The 14,028-nt window shown below is 44.6% G+C and overlaps 1 protein-coding gene across 4 annotated transcripts in view; it reads right to left on the bottom strand.

Annotated features, from left to right (window-relative positions):
- Positions 1–14,028, bottom strand: part of SCN8A (sodium voltage-gated channel alpha subunit 8) — a 178,920-nt gene that overhangs the window by 43,202 nt on the left and 121,690 nt on the right. For all 4 annotated transcript variants that reach the window (XM_036456540.2, XM_036456543.2, XM_045587995.1 and 1 more), the window contains exons 13-14: positions 12,390–12,522; positions 4,247–4,485 (exon numbers count right to left, since the gene is read on the bottom strand). In XM_036456540.2, the coding sequence (XP_036312433.1) occupies positions 4,247–4,485; positions 12,390–12,522 (372 nt within the window). The remainder of the gene's footprint in view (positions 1–4,246; positions 4,486–12,389; positions 12,523–14,028) is intronic.

Raw genomic sequence — 14,028 nt, 5'->3', positions numbered from 1 at the left:
AGGCAGAAGTGGTTATGGGCAATCACATAGACATGTAGGTGAGCGGTTGGGAGTCAGCAGTCCTGCATTATGAGAGGGATCGAACCTAAACTGGCAGTCGGACATCCCCTTAGGCTCCCAGAATGGAGCGGGTGCAGGCTGTGCTGAGGGACACCCCCCTCCAGTGCACGAATTTCATGCACCAAGCCTCTAATAAATAAATAAAGGAGTGAATCAAAATTTAATGAAGAACAGAAAATTCAGATAGTTTTACTTATTAATTATAAATGGTAAAGAGTAACTTTACAGAGGAGAAGCCTGGCAGGCACCTCCTCAACCAAGTCACCAGCATCACCAGTAATGACACAAATGAAGAGTGCGTGCCACCTGGCAGGAGCCATGAGAAGACAGCCTCAGTGGTGTGATCGATTGCGCCTAATCATGAGGAAGCATCAGACAAACCCAAACTGAGCGGATTCTATAAAATATCTGGCCTGTGGAAGTGTCATGGCCATGAAAGTCAAAGGAAGACTGAGGAACTCTCCCAGGCTGAAGAAGAGGAAAGACAGAGGACAACTAAATGCAACACGTAACTCTGAAATGGAAGCCTTTGCTATAAAGGATCTTATTGGCACCCGCTGGAAAAACCTGAAGGGGCCTGAGAATTAAATGGCTGCAATGAATCCATGTTAAGTTCCTGACTCGGATGGTTAAGTCAAGGTTCTGAGGGTGAACGCACTTGTCCATAAAAATACACACACTAAAGTAATCGAGTGTGTCAGCAACTTACTCTCAAAAAAAAAAAAAAAAAAAAGTGTATACGCTATTTGAAACTTCCAGTATGATTGTTTAAAAACAAACAAACATCCTATAAACCTACTGTTGTGTTCAATTGGTTGAAAAAAGGCAAGAAAAGGATCATGAAAAACAATACAAAAGTTGTATAAGTCACATAGCTGTCCTGGGCTTCAATGTCCTTTAAAAAACACAGGGATTAGATTGAATTATCTGTAAGGTCCTTCTATTACTAGGTTTTTCTTGTGGGAAGGGCAGAAGAGGCAGGGATTATAGGTTTACAGAAGACAGTTCTCATCTTCCCTCAGAAACACCCATCTGGACCTTGACAGACAGACACACCCAACCACTGTCCCATTCCCACAATAAGACAAGGTTGTGCTCACACCTGGTTAGTCTCACCTTTTCCTGCCCTCTTTTTCTCAGTTTTTTTTTTTTTTTTTTTATCAAAGATTCTGCCAAATTTCCAACTGAGTTACACTAATACAGTTTCTAAGATTTATAGAGGACTTTTCATGATTCTAAAACTGGTTTAAGTTCTCATTTTTATCCTCCCACCCACTAATGGATGACATGGTATTAGCCTCATTTTATAGATCTACAACATTTCTGGACAGAAATTAATGGGCAAATTAAGGTTAAATGGTATCAAACAGGAATCAAAACCCAAACCTTCTGACTTTTAATTCTGTGTTCTTTCTGCCAAACTCAGCACGTGTGTTAACTGGCAGAAAAATATATGTTTGAACTTATGTTATTATTAAAAACACACTCATAATGCACGTTTTCCCGAGGTCCAGCACATATCCAACTGCCTCATTTGGCATCATCACTCTGAATAAATAGATATTTCATTCTGAATACATGCAAATAGAACTCTTGATTTAAAACTCCAAACCTGTGTCTTCCTCAGTCATGACATTTTCCCTGCAGTAACTAACTAAGTCTAGGCATTATTCTTCATTTCTTCCCCGTCACCCTCACATGTAACCTGTCAGCCAGTCCAAAGCATCCTAACCATGCACTACTCTCCATCCCCGTCCTAATTATACCCTACTTCCCCCTGAAAACCCCACCCTACCCAGAGCTCGCTTATTGTAGAACCTGGTTTTGGTTAGTGTGCCTCATGGAGTCCCTAAATATTATGACCTTCTCTCATATCTTCTTTCTTCACCCATGGTTCTGGGCAAAGTCTTCTGTACGCTCACAACTGTAATTTAGGTGTGGCCCTAGATCTCTTCAGGCTCTTAAGAAAGGGAAAAATCATGTTATTTGCGGATTTGAGGGCCATTCTGTGGGTAATAGGTAAAAAGGTCTCTCAAACTCCCTTGGAAATTGAGAACCTGTTCTGTAAAAAGCAAGTAAAAGTAAAGACTTTGAGGGGGGAAATGCCATAAGGAGAACAGCAGCAGCAGCACCAACAACCAACAAAATCCATCAAGTCATATTTCTTATTATTAAACTTATGGCTAATAAAATAAAACTTGTATCTATATAATATTGTTGACTGACTCAAAATTCTGCTTGATGGCCAACCCCCTGGGCCAGCCAGTTACACAGCAAGCTCACCTGAGGCACCTTTCAGAGCCAATGACCACATTTCCTGGATAGCTAGTTCAAGACTACGGGTATTTCAGCCCTGGCCAGCTGCTCAGTGGTTAAAGCATTGGCCCTCAGGTCAATTCCCCATCAAGGGCATGTACCTCAGTTGCACGTTCAATCTTGGCCCTGGTTGGGGCATGAGTGGGAGGCAATCAACCCATGTAAGAAACATTTAACACATCAATGTTTCTCTTCCCTGTCCCCACCCACCCCCACATAACCTCCCCTTTCCCCCGGTCCCACCCTCTGTAAAACTCACTGGAAAAAATGTCTTCACTCCTCAGGTGAGGATTAAAAACAAAACAAAAAAACTATGAGTATTTCATCAGGCTGCATATGAGTTCACATCAAGATTGAGCTAACCTAGACATGGAAACTGGGAAGACCACAGAATGATCTTGGTATGTACCAAGGAACTAAACAGGCTCAAAGGATCGCTTTCGCCACATGTGTTTTCAGAATCAGAACTCTAAATGGTATTATAATGCTTTAATACCCTGTTTCCCCGAAAATAAGACAGTGTCTTATATTAATTTTTTCTCCCAAAGTTGCGCTAGGTCTTATTTTCAGGGGATGTCTTATTTTCGGGGAAACACGGTAGTGTATTAGGACTCAAAGCAGAAATGTGCGCAAGCGTGTGCGCATATGTGTGTGGGTGTGTGCACGCATGCGTGTGTACACATGTTTATGTGTGAGACAGAGACAAAGAGACAGAGGTGAAGGGAGGGAAGGATAGGGAGAGGGAAGGTGAGGAGTTGGAGGAGAGGAAGAGGAAGGGTGAGAAAGGCAGGAAGGGAGGGGGAAAAACAAATACCAGGCAGAGATTATGCTCAAATTAAATGGTAACAACTAGATTAGACAGGCCTATGGTATAACTCCTAAAGAATGAAGAGGTGACCTAGAGCAGTGGTTGGCAAACTCATTAGTCAACAGAACCAAATATCAACAATATAACGATTGAAATTTCTTTTGAGAGCAAAAAACTGACTTCTGTGCACGGGCCACGAAGCTTCAATCGCACTGTACGTGCGCGCCCGTACGTGATATTTTGTGGAAGAGCCACACTCAAGGGGCCAAAGAGCCACAAGTGGCTCACGAGCCGCAGTTTGCCAACCACTGATCTAGAGGATTCTTTCCAACTAATTCTTTACTATCTATAAAAATTCAATCAACTCCTGACTTTCATACCAAAGAAGTAAAACGGATAATCTCCAAACCACAACTACTTGACCTCATAATCCATTGTGTAATCTATTTTTTTTAAAGTGTATATCATCTTCTAATTAATATCATAAGTGAAATAGAAGACTTAAGCTAACATGAAAATAAATCTGGCACAGATCAACTAACGGAAACTGGATGGCAGCCCGGAAGGAAGTTGGGCTGGAGGGGAAACCAGCCCGGAGTTAAAAATGTCCCCTAGCCAGTCCCCATCTGGGTAGGACTATGACAGCACAGGTCAATTTCCAGTTACACTGACTGCACCCACAGCCCCCTCTTCCGTGGTGCTGTCCCTGAGGGTGAGAGGGGCAGGGACTGGCCGGACCAATGCAGGCGTCAGTGTGAGAAGCAGAAGAACACCCAGACGTCCTTGGCTCCGGCTACTGGAGCCTGTGCTGTGCCTCCCCATCTGTCACAGCTGGCTTTCTGTCGGCAGCCCCTCCCGGACGTTGTCCTGCAGGAGGAGGAAGCAGCCCAGGGGTGACCACAGTGAGCAGGAGCGCTGGGACCCTCGGCCTGTGTGGGAGCATGTGCCTTCCAATGAACTCTTACTTTCTCCTCAACCAAACCTGCTTTCAGCATCAGAAAACATGTCCCACAGGCAGTATGTGCTCGGGTCACAAAGCCGGGAGAAGGCGCTCTGTCTTACCAGATTTCCCACGGACAGGACGTGCTCGAACTGTGGCGTCATGGGATGGTGCTCCATCGCCATGAACAGCGTGTTCAGGACGATGCAGATGGTGATGGCCAAGTCCACGAAAGGGTCCATGACGATCAGGTTCACGATCTCTTTCAGTTTTATCCAGTAGGGGTGACACTCCCAGATGAGGAAAGTGTTGGCGAACTTGTACCAGCACGGCGGGCACTTCCTCTGCGACTCCTCCAGCTCTGCCGGGAGGGAAGAACAAAGGTGGCCCCTCAGTCACAGGGTGGGAGCGAAGGAGGCAGCTGCAGATCCTCCCCGGTCATCCTCGCTGCCGATCCTGGGAGGGCAGAGCGCGGACTCTCCCTGTGCCCCTCGGCTTTCCTTCCCAAAGGCAGAGGAGGCAGGCTCAGTACCGGGTCACTTCCCTGTTGATGATGATGATCTGGTTATGAACAAACCCCAGCCCGTCTGCTTTGGGAGCACAGCAGAGCAGTCAGGAGCTTAGCCTCCGGAATCTCAACAGGCTCCAACCCTAACTGTGGGAACTTGAGCAAGCGACTTCAATTTCCTGTGAGAACTAAATGAGCTAAAATAAAGGGCCTCAGGAGACCCTAGAACAATGACTTTCATCCCATGGCACACACGAGCCAATTACTAAAGTTCTGCGGTACACCAAATTACATATATTTTTCTGATCTGACAACAACAACAACAACAAAAAGGTAACTGATCACACTGGACAGTTATTGTGTTGGCTGTTGTCATTTTTTAATTTGACAATCTAAGGCAGTGGTTCTCAACCTTTCTAATGCCGTGACCCTTTAATACAGTTCCTCATGTTGTGGTGACCCCTAACCATGAAATTATTTTCGTTGCTACTTCGTAACTAATTTTGCAACTTATGAATTGTAATGTAAATAGCTGTGTTTTCCGATGGTCTTAGGTGACCCTGCTAGCAGTTCTCAACCTGTGGGTCGCAACTCACAGTTAAGAACCTAAGACCATCGGAAAACATACTTACATTACGATTCATAATAGTAGCAAAATTAGTTATGAAGTAGCAACGAAAATAATTGCATGGTTGGGGGTCACCACAACATGAGGAACTGTGTTAAAGGGTTGCGGCATTAGAAAGATTGAGAACCACTGATTTAAAGGAAAAGAGTTCAGTGTCCTGATTAAATAGAAACCGCATGTTTTAAAAATTCTGTGGTACACCAGCGTGCCATAGCTGCCCTAGCATATACTAAGTGCTGCTGAAATATTCGCTACTGTTATTAACCTTACAGCAGAATCAGCATCATCAACCAAGCCACCACGTGTTCTTATGTTTCCAAAGAAGCACAAGTCAGCGAGTTTACAATTCCTCATCCAGTTAGAAATGTTGTTACATTCCTTTTGTCCCTTCTTTCGCCTTTCTCCTCTCTCCTCACTCTCCCTTCCTCGTCCTCTCTTACCCTTTCCCACTTTCATCCTTTCCTTCTTGCTTCATCTTCTTCCCCCTCCTTCCCTTGGTCTCTTTCTTCTTTCCTTTTCCTCCCTCTCCTTCGTTTGTCTTATCCCTCCCTTTCTGTCTGTCTCTTTTAGAAACAGAACCTGTTTTCCTCCGAACAAGATTTTATGTGAGCCCCACTATGTGAGATACATGAAGCAGGAACTGCTCTAGTTGAGACAAGAAGAGGAGCTTGGAGCCAGTCCAATGGACTTATTCCTTTCCTGAGGGACTTCCCCGATCCTAGGACTCTGATAAACACAGACTGAAAATCATTGGACTAGATGATCTCTAAGGTCGTTTGCAAAGGTAAAGATCAAAAAAGGATGCTTAGACCCTAAAGGCAGAGAGCCATTCAGCTGGCAGCCACAACCACGGAGGCACGAGGCCCCACAGACCAAAGCTCTCCTCAAACTGAGTGTGAGACAGAACAGCGAGGATTCCAAAAGCCCAGGGATCTTGATCTAGAAGAACGTTAGGAGATGTAACTTTGCAAACCTGTCAGCGTGATGATCCTTAGAGGCACGGTATTGGTTCTAAAGGGTTGGCTATAATGGCACCCCCCACCCCTGCCCAATTCTCCTGACAAAACCAGATCATTCATGGAAGAAAGGAAAGTTTCCCAACATTTCACCACCAACAAGATGGAAACCTTCAGTCTGGCCCCTTTCCCTGTTCCAACCAGTTGGCTAGTGCCCGTGGTGATGGCTTGATTTCAGATGGGGGGCTTTGGTTGGGTTTCTGATTGGCTCCCTGGTTGCTAAGAAAATGGTTGCCGTGGTTTTTCAGATTTAAGGGCCACAGTAAGCGCCATGTGGGAGTCTGCGTGGGAAAGGAAGTCTGTGAAGAAAATTTGCTTTGGCGTCTTCCTCACAGAACTCCCTCCGTTTCCAAGGTAAATTTAGTTTTCTTTCCCCCTCCTAAAAAAAAAGAAATGAAAAGGTTCTCTTATTTCCATAAATTCTTGTAGTACATATTTGGAAATCTGGTTCCGTTTCTTTTTTTACCTCCTCCCATCTCCAAATGTCTGCTGCTCACCAGCACAGCACGCATGTGGAGGTTGAAGCAGCTACTGTTCACATTTCTGACAGTTGACACAACTGTAATGTTTTATAATGAACTAAAGGCCCGGTGCATGAAATCTGTGCACAGGTGGGGTCCCTAAGCCTGGCCAGCAATCAGGGCCTATTGGGGTCAGGCCAGCCAGGGCCTACTGGCTGCTGGCTGGGACCTACCGGCTATTGCTGGGGACTGCCAGCTGCCACAAGGCCTGTCAGATTGGGGGAGGGACTGCAGGAGGTTTGCCAGCCAGAGGGAGGGACTAGGGGAGGTTGGCTGTGGGAGCACACTGACCACCAGGGGACAACTTCTGCATTGAGCGTATGCCCCCCTGGTGGTCAGTGCACATCATAGCGACTGGTGAACTGGTTGTTCCAGTCATAACAGTTGCTTAGGCTTTTATATACAGTCTATAGACTAGGCTCCAAGGCTTTACCAGACAGCAAAGAGGGGTTTCTCTGCCCTGTGGGGCGCCAAGAAGATTCCTAGAGATATCTCTTAACCACCTTTCCTGAGCAAAGGGTAGATGTTCAGGATTTTTTTCGTTTCACCAAAAGTAAGACAATGTAGAGTGTTAGGAACTAAAAAAAGATCATTAGATGAACAGGAAGTGTATAAAGTAACTCACAACTTTGCAAACTTACTTGCCTCACGTGCCAGGAATGGGGGAAGTAACTGATTTGGGGGAATGGGTTAATGTGGGGGACGAGATGTCTAAATGTTTGTGGGGTTTCCTTACCTTGCTCCCGGACATTTTCAGAGAGGGTACTGCAGGTCTCACCTTCAGGGCTACTGGGAATTGTTCCCAGAGAGAGCCTCATAATTCCACCGAGGTGGTGGCAGACTCTGAGGTTTCTGAAGGCAGGGGCTTCTCTCAATTCAATTCAACAACGTTTATGCACCTATAGTTAGCGAGGCACTGGGAAAACGCTGATGAACGTGAGTCCCCATCCTCACAGAGCTTACCATTGCAATGGAAAGGCAGAGAGATGTCTGAGAAGTGACTGTGCCGATATCTGACATTTGACAGTTGAATAAAAGAATGAGTTAAGTATGCCCTAGCAGCTGGTTGGGCTTAGTGGAGATAGCATCAGCCTGCAGACTGAAGGGTCCTGAATTCAATTCAGTCAAGGGCACATACCCAGGTTGCAGGCTCGATCCCCAGTAGGGGGTGTGCAGGAGGCAGCTGATCAATGATTCTCTCTCATCATTGATATTTCTATCTCTTCCTCTCCTCTCCCTTCCTCTCTGAAATCAATAAAAATCAATCTATATATCTATATATCTATATATCTATATATCTATCTATATCTATATCTATATATCTATATCTATATCTATATCTATATCTATATCTATATCTATATCTATATCTATATATATAAAGGCTAATATGCAAAGTGTTCCCTTTAGGAGTTCGATCACTAGCTATGATGTGTGCTAACCACCAGGGGGCAGTGTGGAATGAAGAAAGGCCCTGGTTGGTAGCTGGGAAGGAAGGCCCCAGCAGGCAGCTGGCAGCCAGAAGGCCCTGATTGGCCCTGATTGTTGGCCAGGCCTAGGGACCCTATCCATGCTCTGGGCCTCTAGTAATAAATAAATTAATTAATTAAAATAAAATAAATATGAATGAGTAAGTCATTTGTGGCAGCAATAGCTACAGCCAGCAACCTCTATAGGGGAGTGTTTCAAACTGTTTAACCCGAGAATAAGTAATGCCAAGTACCACCACTACGTCCTGATTCTTACTTCACCTACTTGCTCCCCTTCCTTCTCCCAGGCTTTCTGCTTTGGGAAGTGAAACTACACTACGCTCTGCCTACACCCCACCTCCAGGCCTTTGAAATATCCCAAAGCTGATGGCTCCCCTGACTGAATTCTGCTGAGTTTATTGGATCCTGGTGAGCATGTCTGCAACAGAATAGGGATGAGGCAGAGCAGGCAGGACTTCATTATTTACGAATTCTGGAATTCTCCACTGTGGTTTTATTTAAAAAAAAATTTTTTTATCCTCATCCGAGGTTTTCCATTGATTTTAGAGAGACAGAGAGGGAAAGATAAAAATATTGATGTGAGAGAAACACATTGGTTGCCTACTGCACGTGCCCTGACCAGGGCCCAGGCTAGGGAGGAGCCTGCAATCGAGGTACTAGGTACCCTTGACTGGAATTGAACCCGGGGCCCTTTGATCCACAGGCAATGCTCTATCCACTGAGCCAAACCACTAGGGCTCCACTGTGGTTTTAAACCATTAGGTAGGTAGGAGCCTGTTTCTTTTATTTTAAATAATAGTAATTTAAATACTTGGATTAAAATGTCAGGGCTTCCTAACTGAAGGTCTGGAAAGCAGGAGCAATTGTTCATTCAATGCCAGCTTTTCACATTGCAGAGATCTAGCGACCACTGATCCAGAGGGACCAGCGGTCAAACAGGGATGATCTTTCTCAAGGTCTGTGATTCCCTCTTCACATCACCCAGCTCCCGCATGCATCCTTCTTTGCTTATAGCAGTTGTCTCATCAGTTCTAACAAAGGGAGTCAAATACTAGGAGAGGGGACAGGAGGAATGTTTGTGCAGGAACAGGCAGTAACGGTGACAGTGATGTGACCTTCAGGGCTTAGAAAAGGGGAAATGAGCTGGAATGGTCTCTTACCCAGGAACACAACTACAGTCATCTCCTCTGAGCTACTCTTGCATCTATATTTTTTCTTTAATCCTCACCCAAGGATATTTTTTCAGTTGGTATGTTTTTTAAAAGAGAGTGGGAGGAAAAGAGGGGGAGAGGAGAAGAATGGGGAGGAGGAGGAGGGAGAGGAGGAAGGAGAGAGAGAGAGAGAAAGAGAGAGAGAGAGAGAGAGAGAGAGAGAGAGAGAGAGAGAGAGAGAGAGAGAGGGAGGGAGGGAGGGAGAGAAACTTCGATGTGAGAGAGACACATCCATTGGTTGTCTCCCACACCTGAGAAGGGTGGGGGAACGAACCTGCAGCTCAGATACAAACCAGTGACCCTTTGGTGCGTGGGCTGATGCTCTACCACTGAGCACAATGGGCAGGGTTGCTGTTGATGGTATTATTATTATCATCATTATTTTATGTGTGTGCTGGTGGGCGAAGAATGAGTAGAGTGGAACAGAAAGATAGAGGGGAGGAGAGGGAGAAGAGGAAGATAAAGGAGTAGAGAAAGGCAGGAAAGCTCCAATGACTTAGATCTAACTCAGTACAGGGACAAAAGTACTAGGTCTCCAGCAGAAACCCTGCCACAGCACCACTCCCCACCACTCCAAGCTCAGCAAGATTCAGTTCAACAAGCCTTTCTGAGCATCTACGTCTGCCAAGCCCTGTGCTAGGTCACCGAGGCAATCAATAAAAACTGCTGCATTGCTTCGATAGTTCTGCTCTGAATGTCTTTGCCAATAATAAAATATGCCTGTTAGAGGTTGTTCGTTTTCTTTCTCAGCTGCCAGAGATACTCAGATAAATCTTGTCTTGATGTTCAAGTGAAGAATAAAATTAGCCAAGGTTCTTAAACAAGTGTTTCTTATCCTGATAGTGCTATGATCTGCAGTGATCACCTGCAACCTTAAGTATAAGCTACACAGAACTTAAATATATTCCATCGGCAAGGACCCGGATGGGATGGAAAGAAAACAGGAATAACTGAAGTTGTTCAGATGGCCAAAAGCAGTTCGTTCAGTATTGTTTTTACCTGATACATCCTCCAGATTGGGCAGGGAAAAGTGTAACTCCTTGCCCACATGTGCGATGTAAACACTTCAAGGGAGATCCTTTCTAGGGATTCTCCCTTTACCGCAGACGCCCCTGCCCAACACACACACACACTCACACACACATATACACACACTCTCTCTGATACACATACACTCACTCACACACACACACACACACACACACACACACACACTCTTTCTCTCTAACTGACACACACACACACACTCACACACACACACATACACACTCTCTCTGACACACACACTCACACACACACACTCTCTGACACACACACTCTCTCTGACACACACACACACATTTCACACACACACACACACACACACACACACACACACACTTACAAAGTGGTGTTGGCCTTAAATGACTCAATGACTCAAAAAATAACTTGTCTCAAGGACACCAGAACCATTTTGAGTCTCCTGATATCAGGGACTCTGGCTATTGCTGGGTTAGTCTGGTGTTTGAACTCTGGAGGAAGGCAATTAGAAGTCTCAAGAATAGTCTGAAACAGAATGGAGAAGGAAGTTGTGGTACATACAATAAAATATTACTCAGCCATGATAAAGAAGGAAATCTTGCCATTTGCAACAAAATGGATGGATCTTAAGCGTGTCATACTAAGTGAAAGAAACCAGACAGAGAAAGACAAATATCATATATTTCCACTTATATGTGGAATCTAAACAACCAAATAAATGAATAAACAAAACAGAAACAAACTCACAGGTACCTAAAACCAACTGATGGTTGCTGGATGGGACTGGGGTATGGGCACTGAGGGACTGAGGAGTACAAGGTGCCAGTTACAAACACCGTCAGGGGGATGTACGTCAGCATAGGGAGTATCGTCAATAAGTTGAAATAACTAAGTATGGTGTCAGATGGATACTAGACTTATCATGTGACCACTTTGTATGCTATGTAATGTCTAATCACTATGTAGTATACCTGAAACTAACCTTGTATGTCAACTGTAACTGAAAAATAGTTGGATCTATAATGGGACAAGTCAACTAAATCATCATGAATCAAAAGAAGAAGATTCATACAGAATCAATCAGAACCTTGTGAGAGAACACTTTGCCACTGAATCTACCTCCAGAGAAAGCAGGAGGAGCCTGGGATGCAGACCGCAGTCGGACGGGAAGCTAGCAAGTTCTGGGGACAGTGGGGACCGGAGCTTCCTCAGGTGCTCCTGGGCATGCCCACTGTGCCATGGAGGAGCCACCTAAGGCTGGGGTCGGGCACTGACAGCAACATCACTGCAGGCATGCTACAACTCAACAGCAGCTGCTCTTTCGCTGGCACAGTGCTGGAGAAGAGGGGTTTCAGCGTATCTATTCACACATCAAGTGTATTATGGCTACATGATGGTGCTTGAAGAGAGGCAAATTAGGTGCAATCAAAATGCACAGAACATTCATCCATAAGGGAAAACCACTAGCGTTGTAAGTAGCTGGAAAGGAAAAGAAGAAGGGATGTTTTGGGGAGAGGGGGTTCCATCATCCCTTATCTTCATAGTTCTTCAGTCTACAGTCCTTTACGCCTTACATCACCCCACTGGCTCCTCGTGATGCCAATTACAGAGACTTCTTCAGATCGTCTAGCTCACACTTACGTCACTCCTTCATACTTAGTATCTGTCTGTGCACAAGGCTGGCAGCAGCTCTGAAGTCCTTATTGGATTCTCTGCGTGCAGATTTGGGATGCTGGTTTCTATTACCAGTACACTATTCCTAAAGCTTAGAGGCCATTTTTGCAAAACTCAGACCAAGGGACAGGCATACTTATCAAGCACACTTCACATTTGTATCTCAGCAGCTCGGACTGACATCACAGAGCACATACCTTCTACCAGTGTATTTGTAACAACACTCAGTATACTGTTTATCCTGTCCTTCCGCCCGTAGGAGGCCAGCTGCTCCATGGAAACTAAGAGAGATCCAGGACCTTTCTTCTTAATTTCCACTTCAGTTGTGCCCTGGGGGGAAAAGCAAAAAAACACACAAATGGGTGAGTAAAGTCTGATAAGCATTCAGGCTGGGCCTTACCAGATCAATAATCCAGACTGTTAGCAGAAACATATGCTCTTCCACTTTAATCCTACAATCAATCCTATTGCCCTCAAGAAGTAGAATGCTATACGTTGGCCACGGACTTCTATAGATGACAAGACCAAGTCATGTAAGTTTGTACAAATCCACAAAGAACCTGAGTCTAGCTGGGACCCACATACCTCATCTGCTTCATTCTAAACACAGAACAGAAAGACCAGGCCCCCTGGGGCTAGGCCATCCGAAGTGGACCCTGAACGTTCCTGTCCTAGTCCCCAATCCGAGCGTTTGGCTAGAACTGGACCACTTCACAGGATAAGTCATGTGAGATTTCATTAAGGGCCATGTCCCTAATCACAAGGAGTTTTACAAATATTGTTTCCTCCACGTGTAAAAGCACCATCACTCTACCAAACCGCTGCTTCCAAATGCCAAATCTGGGCCTAACTAAATGTTAGCAAGTTCTACCCCAAATCTCCTCCAAGCCACTGGAAAGAAGCATGGTAAGGGGTTTAGCTAGTTTAATTAAATACATTGCATCACATGTGTTTATCTTGTCTTTTTAAAATTTTATTTTATGAGTTAACCTGCATGGTTCAAATCCTCAACCAAAGAAAAAGGGCAGAAAGTACCAACAGACTGTTATACAAAATATTTTTGCATGCTCCATAGTGGTCACTATCCCACTGGCTCCTCGTGATGGCAATTAGATTACAGTAGATGGTTTCTTCATGTTCCTTGTTTGCATTCTCTGGGCCAACCTGAATATTCTGCATCAGACCAGGCTCAATGGGATGGCTTAAAACCTAGCTTTCTAGTAGCCAGGTGGTCCACTTTTAACATGTTATCCACCTAAAGTTGGCTGCCCTTTCCATAGTGAGGATCAGAGGGCAGAGAAAGTCACCATCCCCGAAGGCCAAGGAAGAGACATGATTGTATGAAGCTAGCGAAGTATCTGTCCCATCCGTACCAGAATGATCCTACCAGTTTTAAAAAGAAAATAATGATCTCTGGAGAGGTACATCAGAAAGCCTTTCCGTTCTTATATGTTCAGATTTTAAGAAGCCTACAGAAGAAAATTTCTGGCAGATTATAATTTATCTCATCACAATGTTTCATCAAATTTTCACTGATTCAGACATCTGGTTCACCTTACAGTTTTGTTTGGCAGAGCTGCAGAAGAAATAGAAAGGAAAAAGCACTATTTCCTTGGCAATTCCTGGCTCAGTATTTACAAACGTCTGAATATGTAAGAATGACTTGTTAACCCTTGCCTCAGGTCATATGAGGTATATTTCTTTGAGAAGCCACTTTTGGTTAAAATTCGTGACATTTAATAAATCAGATAAACTACTACATTTTAAAAGTGACAATTATCTAAAAATGAACAAAGAAAGACCCCATTCAATGCATACTCTTATTGCTGACATTTA

The sequence above is a fragment of the Pipistrellus kuhlii genome, unplaced genomic scaffold, assembly GCF_014108245.1.
Source record: "Pipistrellus kuhlii isolate mPipKuh1 unplaced genomic scaffold, mPipKuh1.p scaffold_m20_p_3, whole genome shotgun sequence".
In the NCBI taxonomy this organism is placed as follows: Eukaryota; Metazoa; Chordata; class Mammalia; order Chiroptera; family Vespertilionidae; genus Pipistrellus; species Pipistrellus kuhlii.
Note: the sequence above shows the minus strand (reverse complement) of the source record. Positions and strands in the feature narration are given on the sequence as shown.